Raw genomic sequence first — 13,419 nt, 5'->3', positions numbered from 1 at the left:
TAGTAAAGTTTAAAAAGCAGAAGAATATCTGGTTGCTTGCTTGGTTGGTTGGGTGATTGATAATCTTTACTACGATCACTGACCTAGAACAAAACAATCAGCTTCACAAAAAAGAATATAAGGAAAAAGCATAGAAGGCCATGAGATAAGAGGGAAAGGAAATATTTGAAAAGAACAATAGGAACACCATGAAGTCTAAACAATTTGTAAGATATCAATAAGAGTGCATATGATATTTACTATAGTAAGTCCGCCCCGAGTCCGCAGAGAGGGGCGGCATACAAGTCCAATTAATCAATAAATTAATAAATAAATAAGTTCATATAGCAGGATATTTAAAGTAGAACCTAAATCATAAATAATAAAAAATATTTTAAAGTAAAATACAGAAGCAATGTATGAATCAGTGCATGGAAGTGAAAACTAGCATAATTTTCAAGAACAGAAATATGTTATAGAATACAATAGAATAGAATTCTTTATTGGCCAAGTGTGATTGGACACAAGGAATTTCTTTGGTGCATATGCTTTCAATGAACATAAAGAAAAATAAAATACATTCATCAAGAATCATAAGATACAACACTTTGTAGTAGTCATAGGTTACTAATAAGCAATCAAATCATACTAGGAAACAAAACAATATAAATTGTAAAGATACAAGCAACATGATTATAGCCATAAGTAGGAAGAGATCGGTACTAAAAAGGATGAGAAGAATAATAGCAATACAGTCTTAGTAAATAATTTGACAGTGTTGTGGGAATTCGTTATTTAGCAGAGTGATGGCATTCAAAGAAAAACTGTCCTTGTATCTAGTCGTTCTGGTACGCAGTGTCCTATAACATCATTTTGAGAGTAGAAATTGAAACAATTTATGCCCATGATGTGTGGGGTCTGTGCATATTTTCACAGCCCTCTTTAACTTGTGCAGTATACAGTATTCAATGGAAGGCAAGTTGGTAGCAATTGTTTTTTCTTCAGTTCTAATTGTCCGTTGAAGTCTGTGTCTGTCTTCTTTGGTTGCAGAGCCAACAATTATACAGGTGCAGATGACAAACTCAATAATTCCTCTGTAGAATTATATCAGCAGTCAGTTTCAGCTTATTGAATTGGCATATAAAGAACATTCTTTGTTGTGCTTTTTTGATGATGTTAGCTGTCCATGAATATTATAGTGAATATTTTTTTGTGAAACAGAGTTTAGATTTCTCTTTTCTATAATAAAACAAATTAAAGGCACAGAACAATAGAAAATACTGTTATTCTGTGTCTTTAATTTGTTTATTTGTTTATTTATTTGTTTATTATTTATTTGTTTGTTTGTTTATTTATTTATTAGATTTGTATGCCGCCCCTCTCCGTAGACTCGGGACTACCTTTTACTATTTTTATGTAGACTATAAAGTTATTTATCTGAAAAGAGAACAGTGTAGTAATTATGTATGTACAAAAAAGTGGAACTATTATTAATTTGAGTCACAAAGTAGTACTAAGTCTAATATCACTGGGCTGCCATTGATAATTATTTTGATATTAGTCAATCTTTGTTCCTATATGTTTTTTAAAAGTATTTTCTAAATTTCTAGATCAACCTATCAATATAATCTCTTTATAGAGAATTGGCCAGTGTTGTGCCTTTCCACAAGAAGGGCAGTAGAGAAGACGCTAATAACTACTGGCCTATTAGCTTGACAGCAGTTATAGTTAGAAGGATGGAGACGCTCCTCAAAAAGAGGATAAATCAGCACCTAAAAACCAATAACTTATTGGACCCAAACCAGCATGGATTTACTAAGGGCAAATCATGTCAGACTAATCTCATTGATTTCTTTGACTGTGTCACAAAGGTGTTGAATGAAGGTGGTGCCGTGGATATTGCCTATCTGGACTTTAGCAAAGCTTTTGATACGGTTCCTCATAAAGAGCTGATAGATAAGTAAGTGAAGATTGGACTTAATCCCTGGATAGTTCAGTGGATTTGCAGCTGGCTGAAGCATAGATATCAGAGAGTTGTTGTTAATGGTGATTATTCTGAGCAGAGACAGGTTACAAGCGGTGTGCCACAAGGGTCTGTTCTGGGTCCTATTCTTTTTAATATGTTTGTGAGTGACATAGGGGAAGGTTTGGTAGGGAAGGTTTGCCTATTTGCCGAGGACTCTAAAGCAGACCTGGGCAAGGGGTGGCCCGCAGGCCTCATTCAGCCCACCTGCTATCTGTGACCAGCCCGCCTGCTATCTGTGACCGGTCTGCGGAGGTCGGGGACCGGGGTCCGCTCAGTGCAAGGATGAAAGAGCTCACCGCATCTGCTGGGACTCCTCCAGTTCCTGCTTTCCTGATGAATCATGAGGAAAGCAGGAACCGGAGGAGTCCTGGCAGACGCGGTGAGCTCTTTCATCCTTGCATTGGAGCGGACCCTGACCCCCTACCAAGAGCGGCCGAGCACAGAAACCACGCAAACACTCCAGCGCAGTGAATGTGGTGCACTGTGTTGTCGTAAAGCAAATAATTAGGGGTCTGTAGAGTGGGTCTGGGTCTTTGCAGTATTGGGTAGAACTGAGTTAATTATATTAGTCCGGCCCTCTAAAACCATCCCAATTTCTCATGCAACCCCATGACAAAATTAATTGCCCACCCCTGCTCTAAAGTGTGCAATAAGGTTGATATTCCTGGAGGCGTCTGTAATATGGCAAATAATTTAGCTTTACTAGATAAGTGGTAAAAGCAATGGAAACTGCAGTTTAATGTTTCCAAATGTAAAATAATGTACTTGGGCAAAAGAAATCCTCAATTTGAGTATTGTATTGGCAGTTCTGTGCTAGCAAAAACTTCAGAAGAGAAGGATTTAGAGGTAGTGATTTCTGACAGTCTCAAAATGGGTGAACAGTGCAGTCAGGAGGTAGGGAAAGCAAGTAGAATGCTTGGCTGCATAGCTAGAGGTATAACAAGCAGGAAGAGGGAGATTGTGATCCTGCTGTATAGAGCGCTGGTGAGAACACATTTGGAATACTGTGTTCAGTTCTGGAGACCTCACCTACAAAAAGATATTGATAAAATTGAACGGGTCCAAAGACAGGCTACGAGAATGGTGAAAGGTCTTAAGCATAAAATGTATCAGGAAAGACTTAATGAACTCAATCTGTATAGTCTGGAGGACAGAAGGGAAAGGGGGGACATGATTGAAACATTTAAATATGTTAAAGGGTTAAATAAGGTTCAGGAGAGAAGTGTTTTTAATAGGAAAGTGAACACAAGAACAAGGGGGCACAATCTGAGGTTAGTTGGGGGAAAGATTAGAAGTAACGTGAGAACATTTTTTACTGAAAGAGTAGTAGATGCTTGGAACAAACTTCCAGCAGACATGGTTGGTAAATCCACAGTAACTGAATTTAAACATGCCTAAGATAAAATACAGAAAATTGTATAAGGGCAGACTAGATGGACCATGAGGTCTTTTTCTGCCGTCAATCTTCCGTGTTTCTTTGTTTCTGTAGTCATTTTAAATAGGAATATGAATATTATTTATTAGGACATTCTTCATAAAATTAAAGAAATAGCGTAACATTACTTTACAATATCTTGTTTGTTTTGTTCTAGATTAAATTTGTAGATCCCAAAATGAAGAATTGTGCCACTTTAGCAGGTACAGGAGAAGCAAGCAACATAATTGGTTCCAGCATTACCACATCAACTTTTAATGAACCAGGAGGCCTATGTGTTGAAGATGGAGGACAATTCCTTTACATTGCAGATACCAATAATCATCAAATTAAAGTGATAGATTTAGAAACCCGTTCTATTTCACTGGTAAGTTACTATATAAAAAATAGGTATAGAATTTTCTATTTGAAATAAATTATTAGAACTAAATTTAATTCTACTACCTGGATTGCATTATGCATGCATGATTGTAGTGTTTTATAATGGCCTGGCAAACAGAATTGCTTTTGTGTTAAGGATATCCTGTTAAGCTTAAAATAAATGTTCCGTCTGTTTTAAGAGGTTAGAAAGGACACTAGTGCCATTAGAATAAGCTGAGATAGAAGAACCTCAGCTTTCAGAACTTATTTTGCAATAGATATTGGAGATATGATTTAATCTTATCTTTTGCTTTTGAGCTGATTTAAGAACCACAGATTCCTTCAGTCCATTTTCCCATAAACTGGAAATAAGGCCCATACAAATGAGGTAAATATATACAAATGAAGTAAAGTATTTTGATTTATTAGTATCAGTCTGGGATCTACTAAATTAAGAACTTCGGCTAAAACATATTTTTAGGAAAGGGGTGAAAAAGGATGATGCAGATGATGTTATCTGGTAGATAATCTTTCAGGTCATATTATCAATACCACCTCTAAGACTTGCTTGTATGATGTCCAGAAAGGATTACAATAGCTTCCATGACATGACCAAATCTACAGAAACAGCACTGTAGAACATTCTTTGAGGTACACTGGAAATGTACAGATATTTCCAATGAATCTCAAAGAATGTTCTACAGTGCTGCTTCTGTAGCTTTGGCCATGTCATGGAAGCCACTTCTCATGGCATTTAGAAACGAAGTACTTCATTATCATGAACAGTATTATTTCCCTTTGCTTTACTCAAGCCAGGCAATAAAATTGTCAATATAATAAATTCATAAATAAATAGTTATGAATTAAGGTGCCATAAAATCTCAAAAATGATTTATAAAAGACTAAAATATCATATAAAATATTCATTATTTATCATCTAAATTAGAAACTTCAATATCATACTTAGAGTCTGTTTTATCATAAATTCATAGTGTTGGAAAGACTCATGGATATCTTTTGGTCCTGCTGTTTAGCCAGGCAGGAATTCTCCTATCATCTCAAACAAATGGCTGACCAATCTTTATCTGAAAAAATCCAAGGATGGTTTAAGAATTCTCCATGGTTTAAAAATTCTCACAGCAAAGTAGACTATAAGTTGATCATCTTTGCCTGTTAGCTCACACTTTCCAATTTGTTTCTTATAATTTGGTAACCCAAAATGTAGTTCCAAAATGGAACATAATATTCTAGTGCAGTATGACCAGTGCAGCATTGAGTGTAACACCTACTCCTATAATCTAACACTTATATCTTTGAAGATATTGGTCAAGATTGTACTGGCTGTTTTGGCAGATGCTTAATGCTAGTACACTCAGATCTTTCTGATAAACATTCTCACTGACCACGTTTTGCCTATCTTGTATCTATACTGCTGCAACATCAGCAATAAAAAGGTCAGATTGGGCAGATAAGTATTATATCCTGAAGAGATCAGATTTTCCTTTAGGCCTTTGAATGTGTTGAAAAGTGTATATAGAGACATAGAACAGAACAGAATAGAATAGAATTATTTATTGGCAAATTGATTAGACACACAATGAATTTGTCATTGGTGCATATGTTCTCGGTGTACATAAAAGAAAAGATACATTTGTCAAGAATTATGAGGTACAACATTTAATGATTGTCATAGAGTACAAATTAGCAATCAGAAAACAATATTAATATAAATTGTAAGAATACAAGCAACAAGTTACAGTCATATAGTCATAAGTGGGAGGAAATGGGTGATAGTAATGATGAGAAGACTAATAGTAATAGTAATTCAGTCTTAGTGAATAGTTTGACGGTGGTAAAGAAATTATTTGTTCAGTAGAGTGATGGTATTCAGGGAAAAACTGTACTTGTGTCTAGTTGTCTTGGTGTGTAATGCTCCATAGAATAGGATTTGAGGGTAGGAGTTGAAACAATTTACAGTATGTCCAGGATGTGAAGGGTTAATAAATATTTTCATGGCCCTCTATTTGACTTGTGCAGTATACAGGTCCTCAATGGAAGGCAATAGAAGGAATACATATATTATTGAAGAAAGTGTGTTATGTATGTATGTAAAAATAATTTGAAAGAATATTTTAAGATAGCAAACAATTTTATTCCTTTTATTTCAAAAGTAGAAGTACCATTACTCCTATACTTCTCGTCAATCTTTGCCTTGTTAACACATTTTGTAATATGGAATATGCAAAAAAGAATGTACTTGTCACAGCATTAATAAAAGGATATCTGCTACTTCCTCAATAAAAAGGATTTTTTTAAAAAAAAATCACACATTTATCTTATTTTTTGCAATTCATCATATAAAACTAATTGCCAAAATATATTCATTAGATTATTTAAGTTGGAAGTTCATAGTTATCATAACTTTACTAAAATACTACATCTTAGTGATTAATAACCTTATAACATTAATAATAATTTCCCTGTAATTGTAAGCACTATTAATAACTTTTGGGCATGAACATCCATATACAGTACATCCAAACAAGTTGAAATTGTCAAGAAATGTAGCATTTATCAACTCTATTGTTTGACTTGAAACAAAAAGACAAATGCACTGGAAAACTGTGTATAAGATATGCCAGAGTCTAGAAGATGATGGTGAATCTATGGCATGCCTGCTACAGGTGGCACACGTAGCCATATTGGAGGGCACTTCAGGCGTTGCCCTATATCAACTCCAGCATGCCTGCACGTGCTGGCCAGCTGATCTTCAGCCTTGGGAAGGCCATTTTGCCCTCCAGAGGCTCCAGGGAAGCTTCCTGAAACCCTGGAGTGCAAAAAATGTCCCAATGGGCAAAACAGAAGTTCGTCGAAAATAGAGTCCAAAAGTTCAAAGCCTCCGGAGTGCGAAAAACAGTACAACAGGCAAACCAGAAGTCCGCTTTTCTGAACTTCTGGTTTGACTGTTGGGCTGTTTTTCATCATCCCAGGCTTCAGTGAAGCCTGTGCGCATATGCATATTGCACATGCGTAAGGAGCAGTGCAGAGTGTTTGTCTGCATATGCGCGTGGGACTGAGAATGGGTTTGGGCACATAAAGCGCACACCCTTTTGGCAAGGGTCTAGAAAATCTCCTTAATAATAATATACCAAACATCTTCTCTAAAGCATGATCTTTGATTTCCTTTCAAAATGCAAGAAAAATAACTGATTAGATTGCTTGCTAACCATTGTTTTACTTTTATATGTTTTTATCAAGTTGTTATTCACATATTTTGAAACTTGAACTCAACAACCTAATTCCAGACATACTTCTTTTCAATAGGGAGTTTTTTCTGCATCCCATGAAATATTAGGCATCCAGTTTTGAATATAATTCCACTGTGTACGCAAGGGGTTTGTTCTCCTTCCCACAAAAAGGGAATGTTTATACTTAATTGAATTTTTGTTTTACAAGAGCTGAACAAACTAACGAAAGTGAGAATAAAAGGCATCAGCCCAACCTCTTCAAATGGAGTTGGATATACTGTACATTATCCAAATATAGGAGCTTAATACATATAACAATTTCGGCTCAGGTGCCAAAAGGGTGCATACGCGTGCAATAGCATGCACAAGCGTGCCCACACCAATAATGTAATGCCATGCACATGGGCACAACACACGCGCACACACTGCTGCCCCCCTCCCCCACGCATGTGCACAGGGCTCATTGAAGCCTCCTGACTTCCAGTAGGCTCATTCGGCTGTTTTTCACTCTCTCCATGGTTCAAGAAAGCCTCCTGAAGCCTGGGGATGGCAAAAAATTGGCCAATTGGAAGTTTGGAAATGAAAAGAAGTAGAGCTGCCCTACTACATACCTTCATATAGTTGCAACCAGACTTCACACACTTCGGCCTATTTCTTCTGCAGCCAAGAAGGCTTTCCTTGAAGGCCTGTGTAGCTGATAACATAGCTTTGGATCAATCTGGAGTTCTGTTATCAGTTGCAGAAGCCTTCAGGAAAGGCCTTTTGAAAGGCCTCTGCAGCTGATAACAGAATTCTGGATTGATCCAGAGCTCTGTTAAAGGCTACACAGGCCTTCAGGAAAGCCTTCTCAACTGCAGAAGAAAAGGGCTGAGATATGAGAGGCTGGCTGCAACTGTCCAAAGCCGAAGAAGTTCCTGAATACCTTTGACAGCAAAAAAGAAGTTGAGAGTGAGCACATAAGTGAACTTCCATTTGGGCTGTTTTCGCCGTGGGGAGTGCGAAAATGACTAAAAAGAAGGCCGAAAACCAGCTGGCCAGTGCACGCATGTGGACTGGAGCTGACACAGGACACACATGCCATCAGATATGGTTCCATGTGCCACAGGTTCGCCATCACTGATATATAACGTTGCAATTTCCTGTTCACGTAATCTGGAGTAAGCAGCACTGAATTTACTGAGTGTTGCATTGAAATCAAGTTTTAAAATGTAATTTACTTAATGTATTTGAGTAGTGCTTCAAGTGCCAAAGCACCTTGAAGCAATTTGCAATAAAAACATAAATGATACATAAATGAAACATAAATAGAGGGAGTAATAAAATTCTATATTACAACAACATAAACTAATATACATTTTATTCAATACAAAATATATTCATTAAAAATGAGGGAAAAGGGCGGTAAAGCTTTCTTCCAACATTTATTCTAAGAAGGCCCTCAGGAAGTGGAGAATTATCAACAAGGGTCTAAAATGTATCATCACAATAATCATAGACCTTAACCACTGCCCTGGATTGCCTCCTGAGGAGCAGCCGTCTGGACAACATGTGGGTGATGTCCCATTCTTTCCTTATCTGGAAAGGTTCTAAGGAACCATTTTTCTCCTTGGTTTTTCCTGAGGTTGTCGTAATTCAATTTGCAATACTTGTTCTGAAAATCCCATGTGAATCAGCCTGATAAAGCCATTTGTTTTTTCAAATTTTAGAATATAGACTTGTATTTCAAAAAATTAAAATGTTTTCTATTGCTTTGATAGCTTCCCCTTCTACATGTTGACACAGTAGATGCTATAAATAGAGGGGGTATTAAAATGACTGATAAAGCAGAACTACCAAGGCTCCCTAAATCGGCTCCACAATTTCAGCTACCTTCATTGACTGTAAGTCCAGGCCAAGCACTTCAGTTCGTGCTGATGCTCAACTTGCCTCCAAATACTAAACTGACTGAAGAAGCACCGAGCACCTGGTTTTTTACTGCAGAAGGTAAAAAAGCCCATGTTCCTGTTTATAGGGGATATATGTTAAGGCTCTGTTTCTCTGCTGTCCAAATACATTGACTTAGATGGTAGAGGCCTGGTATTTTATTTTATTTTAATTTAATTTTAAATCTTATGGATAAATATATCCTTATTATATTATAGAATTTTTAAACAGTAATTTTAAATTAAATGTACAGCCCATAATTAAAATATTTTATTATAACAATTTATATGACCTAAGTTTAATCACAAACTTTTATGTAATTTGAAAAAATGGAGCTGGTTGAACTAGTGAAATATTTATCCCATTCACAAGGAGGCTGCTTTTGGATAACCAAAAAGGGCTGCTTTTTTAAAATGACCTGTATATAAATACTGAGTTATTTCATTTGCATATACATTTTATAAAACTGTACAGCACTTGAATAATTACTGTATTTTTTGGACTATAAGAGGCACATCCCCCCCCCCCCCAAAAAGTGGGTGAGTGGAAATATCTGTACATCTTATAGAGCGAATATTGCGGCCATGGGGGTTGGTGTGGTACCGATCGCAGCCAGAATTCTAACCAAATCAATACTGGATGGATGCTGGGATATTTTTTTCTTGTTTTTCTCCTCTAAAGCTACTGTGTGTGTTATAGTCTGGAGCGTCTTAAAGTGTGAAAAATACGGTATATACTTCAGCTTGTTTTTCCTGCATTGTGATGAACAGTAGTTCCTGCATTAATCTGATTCTGCCCTATGAAAGTCTTCCACTAGTTTCTCTACAGTTGTTTTACTACAAACGATCGTGATAATAATGTTTTATGATTAGATGAAATCATCAAATTTTAATATACTACGTTTTCTTTTCTAGGTAATGAATGGCTACTTTGTGATCCTCATAGATCTGGGACAATTGCAGACATATTTGAACAGCCTATAATCCCATTTCAGCTACCCACAAACTGCCTGTCAGCTGAAGCTTTATTGTCAATCAAAGTGTGCCTCTATTACTGTAGCAAGGACAGCAATGCCTGCATGATGAAAGGAATTTCATTCAACCAGCCTTTCCATATAGCAAATGTTAACCAAAAAAGCATAGCTCCAATTGAGCTCACATATACATTTTAATTTAAGCACAGCAAAGCAAAAAGCCATTTATAGGCTTATTTTCTATAGCCTAATTTTTACCGCAAAACAAATTTAACTTTTGCAATAATATATGTGTTATTACATGTATGAACATAAAGCACACCTTGCATAAATGGAATGTGAGAAATCACAAAACTATTTAAATCTTAGCACCTTGTTAACTTATTATATAAGCAATACATTCTAAAGGATTGGAATCACTCTGAAAAAAATAAATCTAAACAGAAAAGATTGATTTCTATCTTCAAAGTACAGTCTTAATGTTGGAAATTCACATTTTTGCATACAAATCTACATCATCATCATCATCATCATCATTATTATTATTATTCATCACACATTTTCTGGAGCAGGAGGCCTTGCTCACTGTCACTCATGCCTTGGAGTGAGCACTACATGGACCTACCCTTTAAGATCACCCAAAAGTTACAACTGGTCCAGCATGCAGCAGTATGTACTTGAGCTTTGCCTATGTTTAACCACTGCTGCGCAAGCCATACTAACTTCTAGTTGTTTTCTGGGTGCAATTCAATGTTGGTTACTACTTCCAGCCTTAAATGGCTATGGGGCCACATCAAAGTTTCTGTCCTTTCTACCAGATCAGATAACATGGGCTTAAATTTTCTTAAATGTTACCTCTGATGGAACCTTTAAGACACACTTTTTTCAGTAGCTGCCTTGATCCTTTGAAACAGCCTGCCGCTTGAGATTTGGAGGGCTGCCCCTTCTGAAGGTCTATGAAGACCGAGCTCAGCAAATTATGACATGTCACAGCCGTGTAGTTGGACTATATGATGGTGTGAGGTTCAGTTGGTTTTATTTATGTTGTATTAAATATTACTGAGTTACTTAGAGTTTTTATATATAAGAAACATGGCCTTATAAGTTTTATAAATAAATCATCAACCTCTTGTTTCAAATACAAGCAAAATAATGAAAAGTAAAATATGCAATGAAAAATAACTTTCAACAAAAATTAATTTAAAAAAATATTTAAACCACACTTCTCTATATATATTTGTTAATGGCTTACACAGAGTAACTTCTATGCAAATGCTAAATGAATTGATATTTATAGACAGGAATACTATTTGTAATAAAATTGAAAAATTAAAAAGCTGAAATAATTATATTTTATTATCCACAACAAACTGCTTAAGACTTGTTTTGAAAGAGAGAATGGTATGGGAAGGAGGAGTGTATGCTATGGTATGGGGTATATGGTATGATGCAAATTTTAAACAATATTTACTAGTATAAAGGAAAGATACAAAATAGATCACATTCCAAAAATAATACTGTTCTTGTCAAAATTGTATAGAATTTAATATTTCACCTCCAATCCATCCTATCATGCAGACTATTTTTAAGAACTCTTTTAAGTGTAATTATGCGTGTGATAAAGAAATAGTAGGCGTGGTGTTATTCTTTGGTTATTTTACTTTTTATTCCCCTCATAGATCTTTTATATACCCTGTTTTCCCCAAAATAAGACATCTGATAATAAGCCCAATTGCGCTTTTGAGTGCATGGCAGTAAGGCCAAGCGCTTATTACAGAGTTCAAAAAAATATAAAAGGGTCTTATTTTCTAGGAAACACAGTAGTTAAACTGAAAAAATCCAGTATAATAAGACTTATCCAAGTAATCAAAGGCACCTCTTCAAATAATGCACTTCTACATTATTTTTATATGCCATCTTATATAAAAATCAGAAACCTACTCATGCTTTTTCATTCACTGACTGAAAAAAACATTTTGCATAGAAGTCTATGCTAACAGAACCACTCTTTTAGGTCAGGAAATTAATAGACTTTCTCTATTCCCACCAGGCTGAGAGTAAAGATGTTGATTTAACCTATGCTATGAATTCATTTTAAAAGGTTTCACTGGCAGCTAAGCAGAATGGAAGTAACCTTTAATAATTAAACTTAGATTTTATACTTGATTTCATAAACTATATATCTTACTGTTATAACATCTATATTTAGACACTGAAAAAGCAGTTCTGAAGTCTTCTAAATGCTTCATTATTTTGATTTCAGGTATTTTTCTCCCTCCCCTCCCATATGTAGAGAAAAGAGGCTTACACAAACCTCTGCCACCTCAAATTCAGGTTTATATTAATCTTAGTTTTTACTGAAAATTCTGTAGCTTCCCTGAACTTACAGGATAACTATTAGTGCAGAAGAAATACATATATTGATTGGACTCAAAATATCCATTGCCAATGAGATCTACACTTGGCCTCAAAAAGGATTTACTGGAACTATAGCAATGGGTTTTTCATAATAATCTCTGGGCAGATCAAAGGGCATGCTCTTTTTTATAAGATAAATTCAGTGAACATTTATGTTCATAGAAAAGCTTTCATTTCTCACAGACTTCATAGTCATTCTACTGGAGATATGATTTAACTTGCAAGTGTCTATAGTGTTACTCTGTGCAAATAATAGAGGTGATTTCATATATATTCCCATTATACGAGGGTCGCCCAAAAATATTTTTTTTCTTCAACACAATGAAACTTACACACAAGAAAGAACAAAGTTTCTTCTACATTCCCTATTTTTCCACGTAATCTCCATCCCATTCTATGGCCTTCCTCCAGTGAGACCCAAAGGTGTGTCTGCCCTGTCGGTACCACTCCTTGTTCTGGTCACGAAACCATTTCTGCACTGTGCGAATCACCTCTAAAGACCTCACCCTCGGTGCCCAGTGACTAACAGTACTTCTGTCGACTGCATATACTCCATAAACTACACAAACGTTTGTGAATGTTCCCAACAGTTTCTTTCCCCACACTGAGAAATTCAATGATGACACGCTGCTTGTAGCTATCTGTCTGAAGAAACGCAAAATTTCTACATGCACTCCTGACAATTCAAATCATATACAGTATATCTAAAGTTTTGTAGTCGTACCATTAATGTAGGCTGAGAAAAAAAAGTGTGGTGTATTACTTTCTGGGCAACCCTCTTACTTTTTTGTACAGTTTGTTGGGCAACTCTGTTATTACCCCTTCTAACCACTTGCTGCGATAGTTTAGAAGAAAATACTCTCTTCCTTTTAAATAGCAGCTCTTTCCTGGCTTCCTGAAAGGTACTGTATTTTTCAGAGTATAAGGCGTACCTTAGTTTTGGGGAAAGAAAACAAGGAAAAAAGGCCGCTCTCTCAACTATTTGTCAAACAACAAACAGAACAGAAGATATACTGTGTATCTCTGTGCATGTGTATTTGCTGTGTATTTCTGTACA

General features: G+C 35.9%; 1 protein-coding gene across 3 annotated transcripts in view; it reads left to right on the top strand.

Moving 5' to 3' along the window:
- Nucleotides 1–11,280, top strand: part of NHLRC2 (NHL repeat containing 2) — a 41,013-nt gene extending 29,733 nt beyond the window's left edge. For 2 of the 3 annotated variants that reach the window (XM_070752671.1, XM_070752672.1), the window contains 3 exons: nucleotides 3,598–3,807; nucleotides 8,806–9,031; nucleotides 9,886–11,280. In XM_070752671.1, the coding sequence (XP_070608772.1) occupies nucleotides 3,598–3,807; nucleotides 8,806–9,031; nucleotides 9,886–10,142 (693 nt within the window). In that variant the 3' untranslated portion in view covers nucleotides 10,143–11,280. Of the gene's footprint in view, nucleotides 1–3,597; nucleotides 3,808–8,721; nucleotides 8,761–8,805; nucleotides 9,032–9,885 lie in introns of those variants that run through there. The other variant, XM_070752674.1, reaches the window with a different exon arrangement.
- The last annotated feature ends 2,139 nt before the right edge of the window (nucleotides 11,281–13,419 follow it).

The sequence above is a fragment of the Erythrolamprus reginae genome, chromosome 5 (genome assembly GCF_031021105.1).
Source record: "Erythrolamprus reginae isolate rEryReg1 chromosome 5, rEryReg1.hap1, whole genome shotgun sequence".
Lineage (NCBI taxonomy): Eukaryota > Metazoa > Chordata > Lepidosauria > Squamata > Dipsadidae > Erythrolamprus > Erythrolamprus reginae.
Note: the sequence above shows the minus strand (reverse complement) of the source record. Positions and strands in the feature narration are given on the sequence as shown.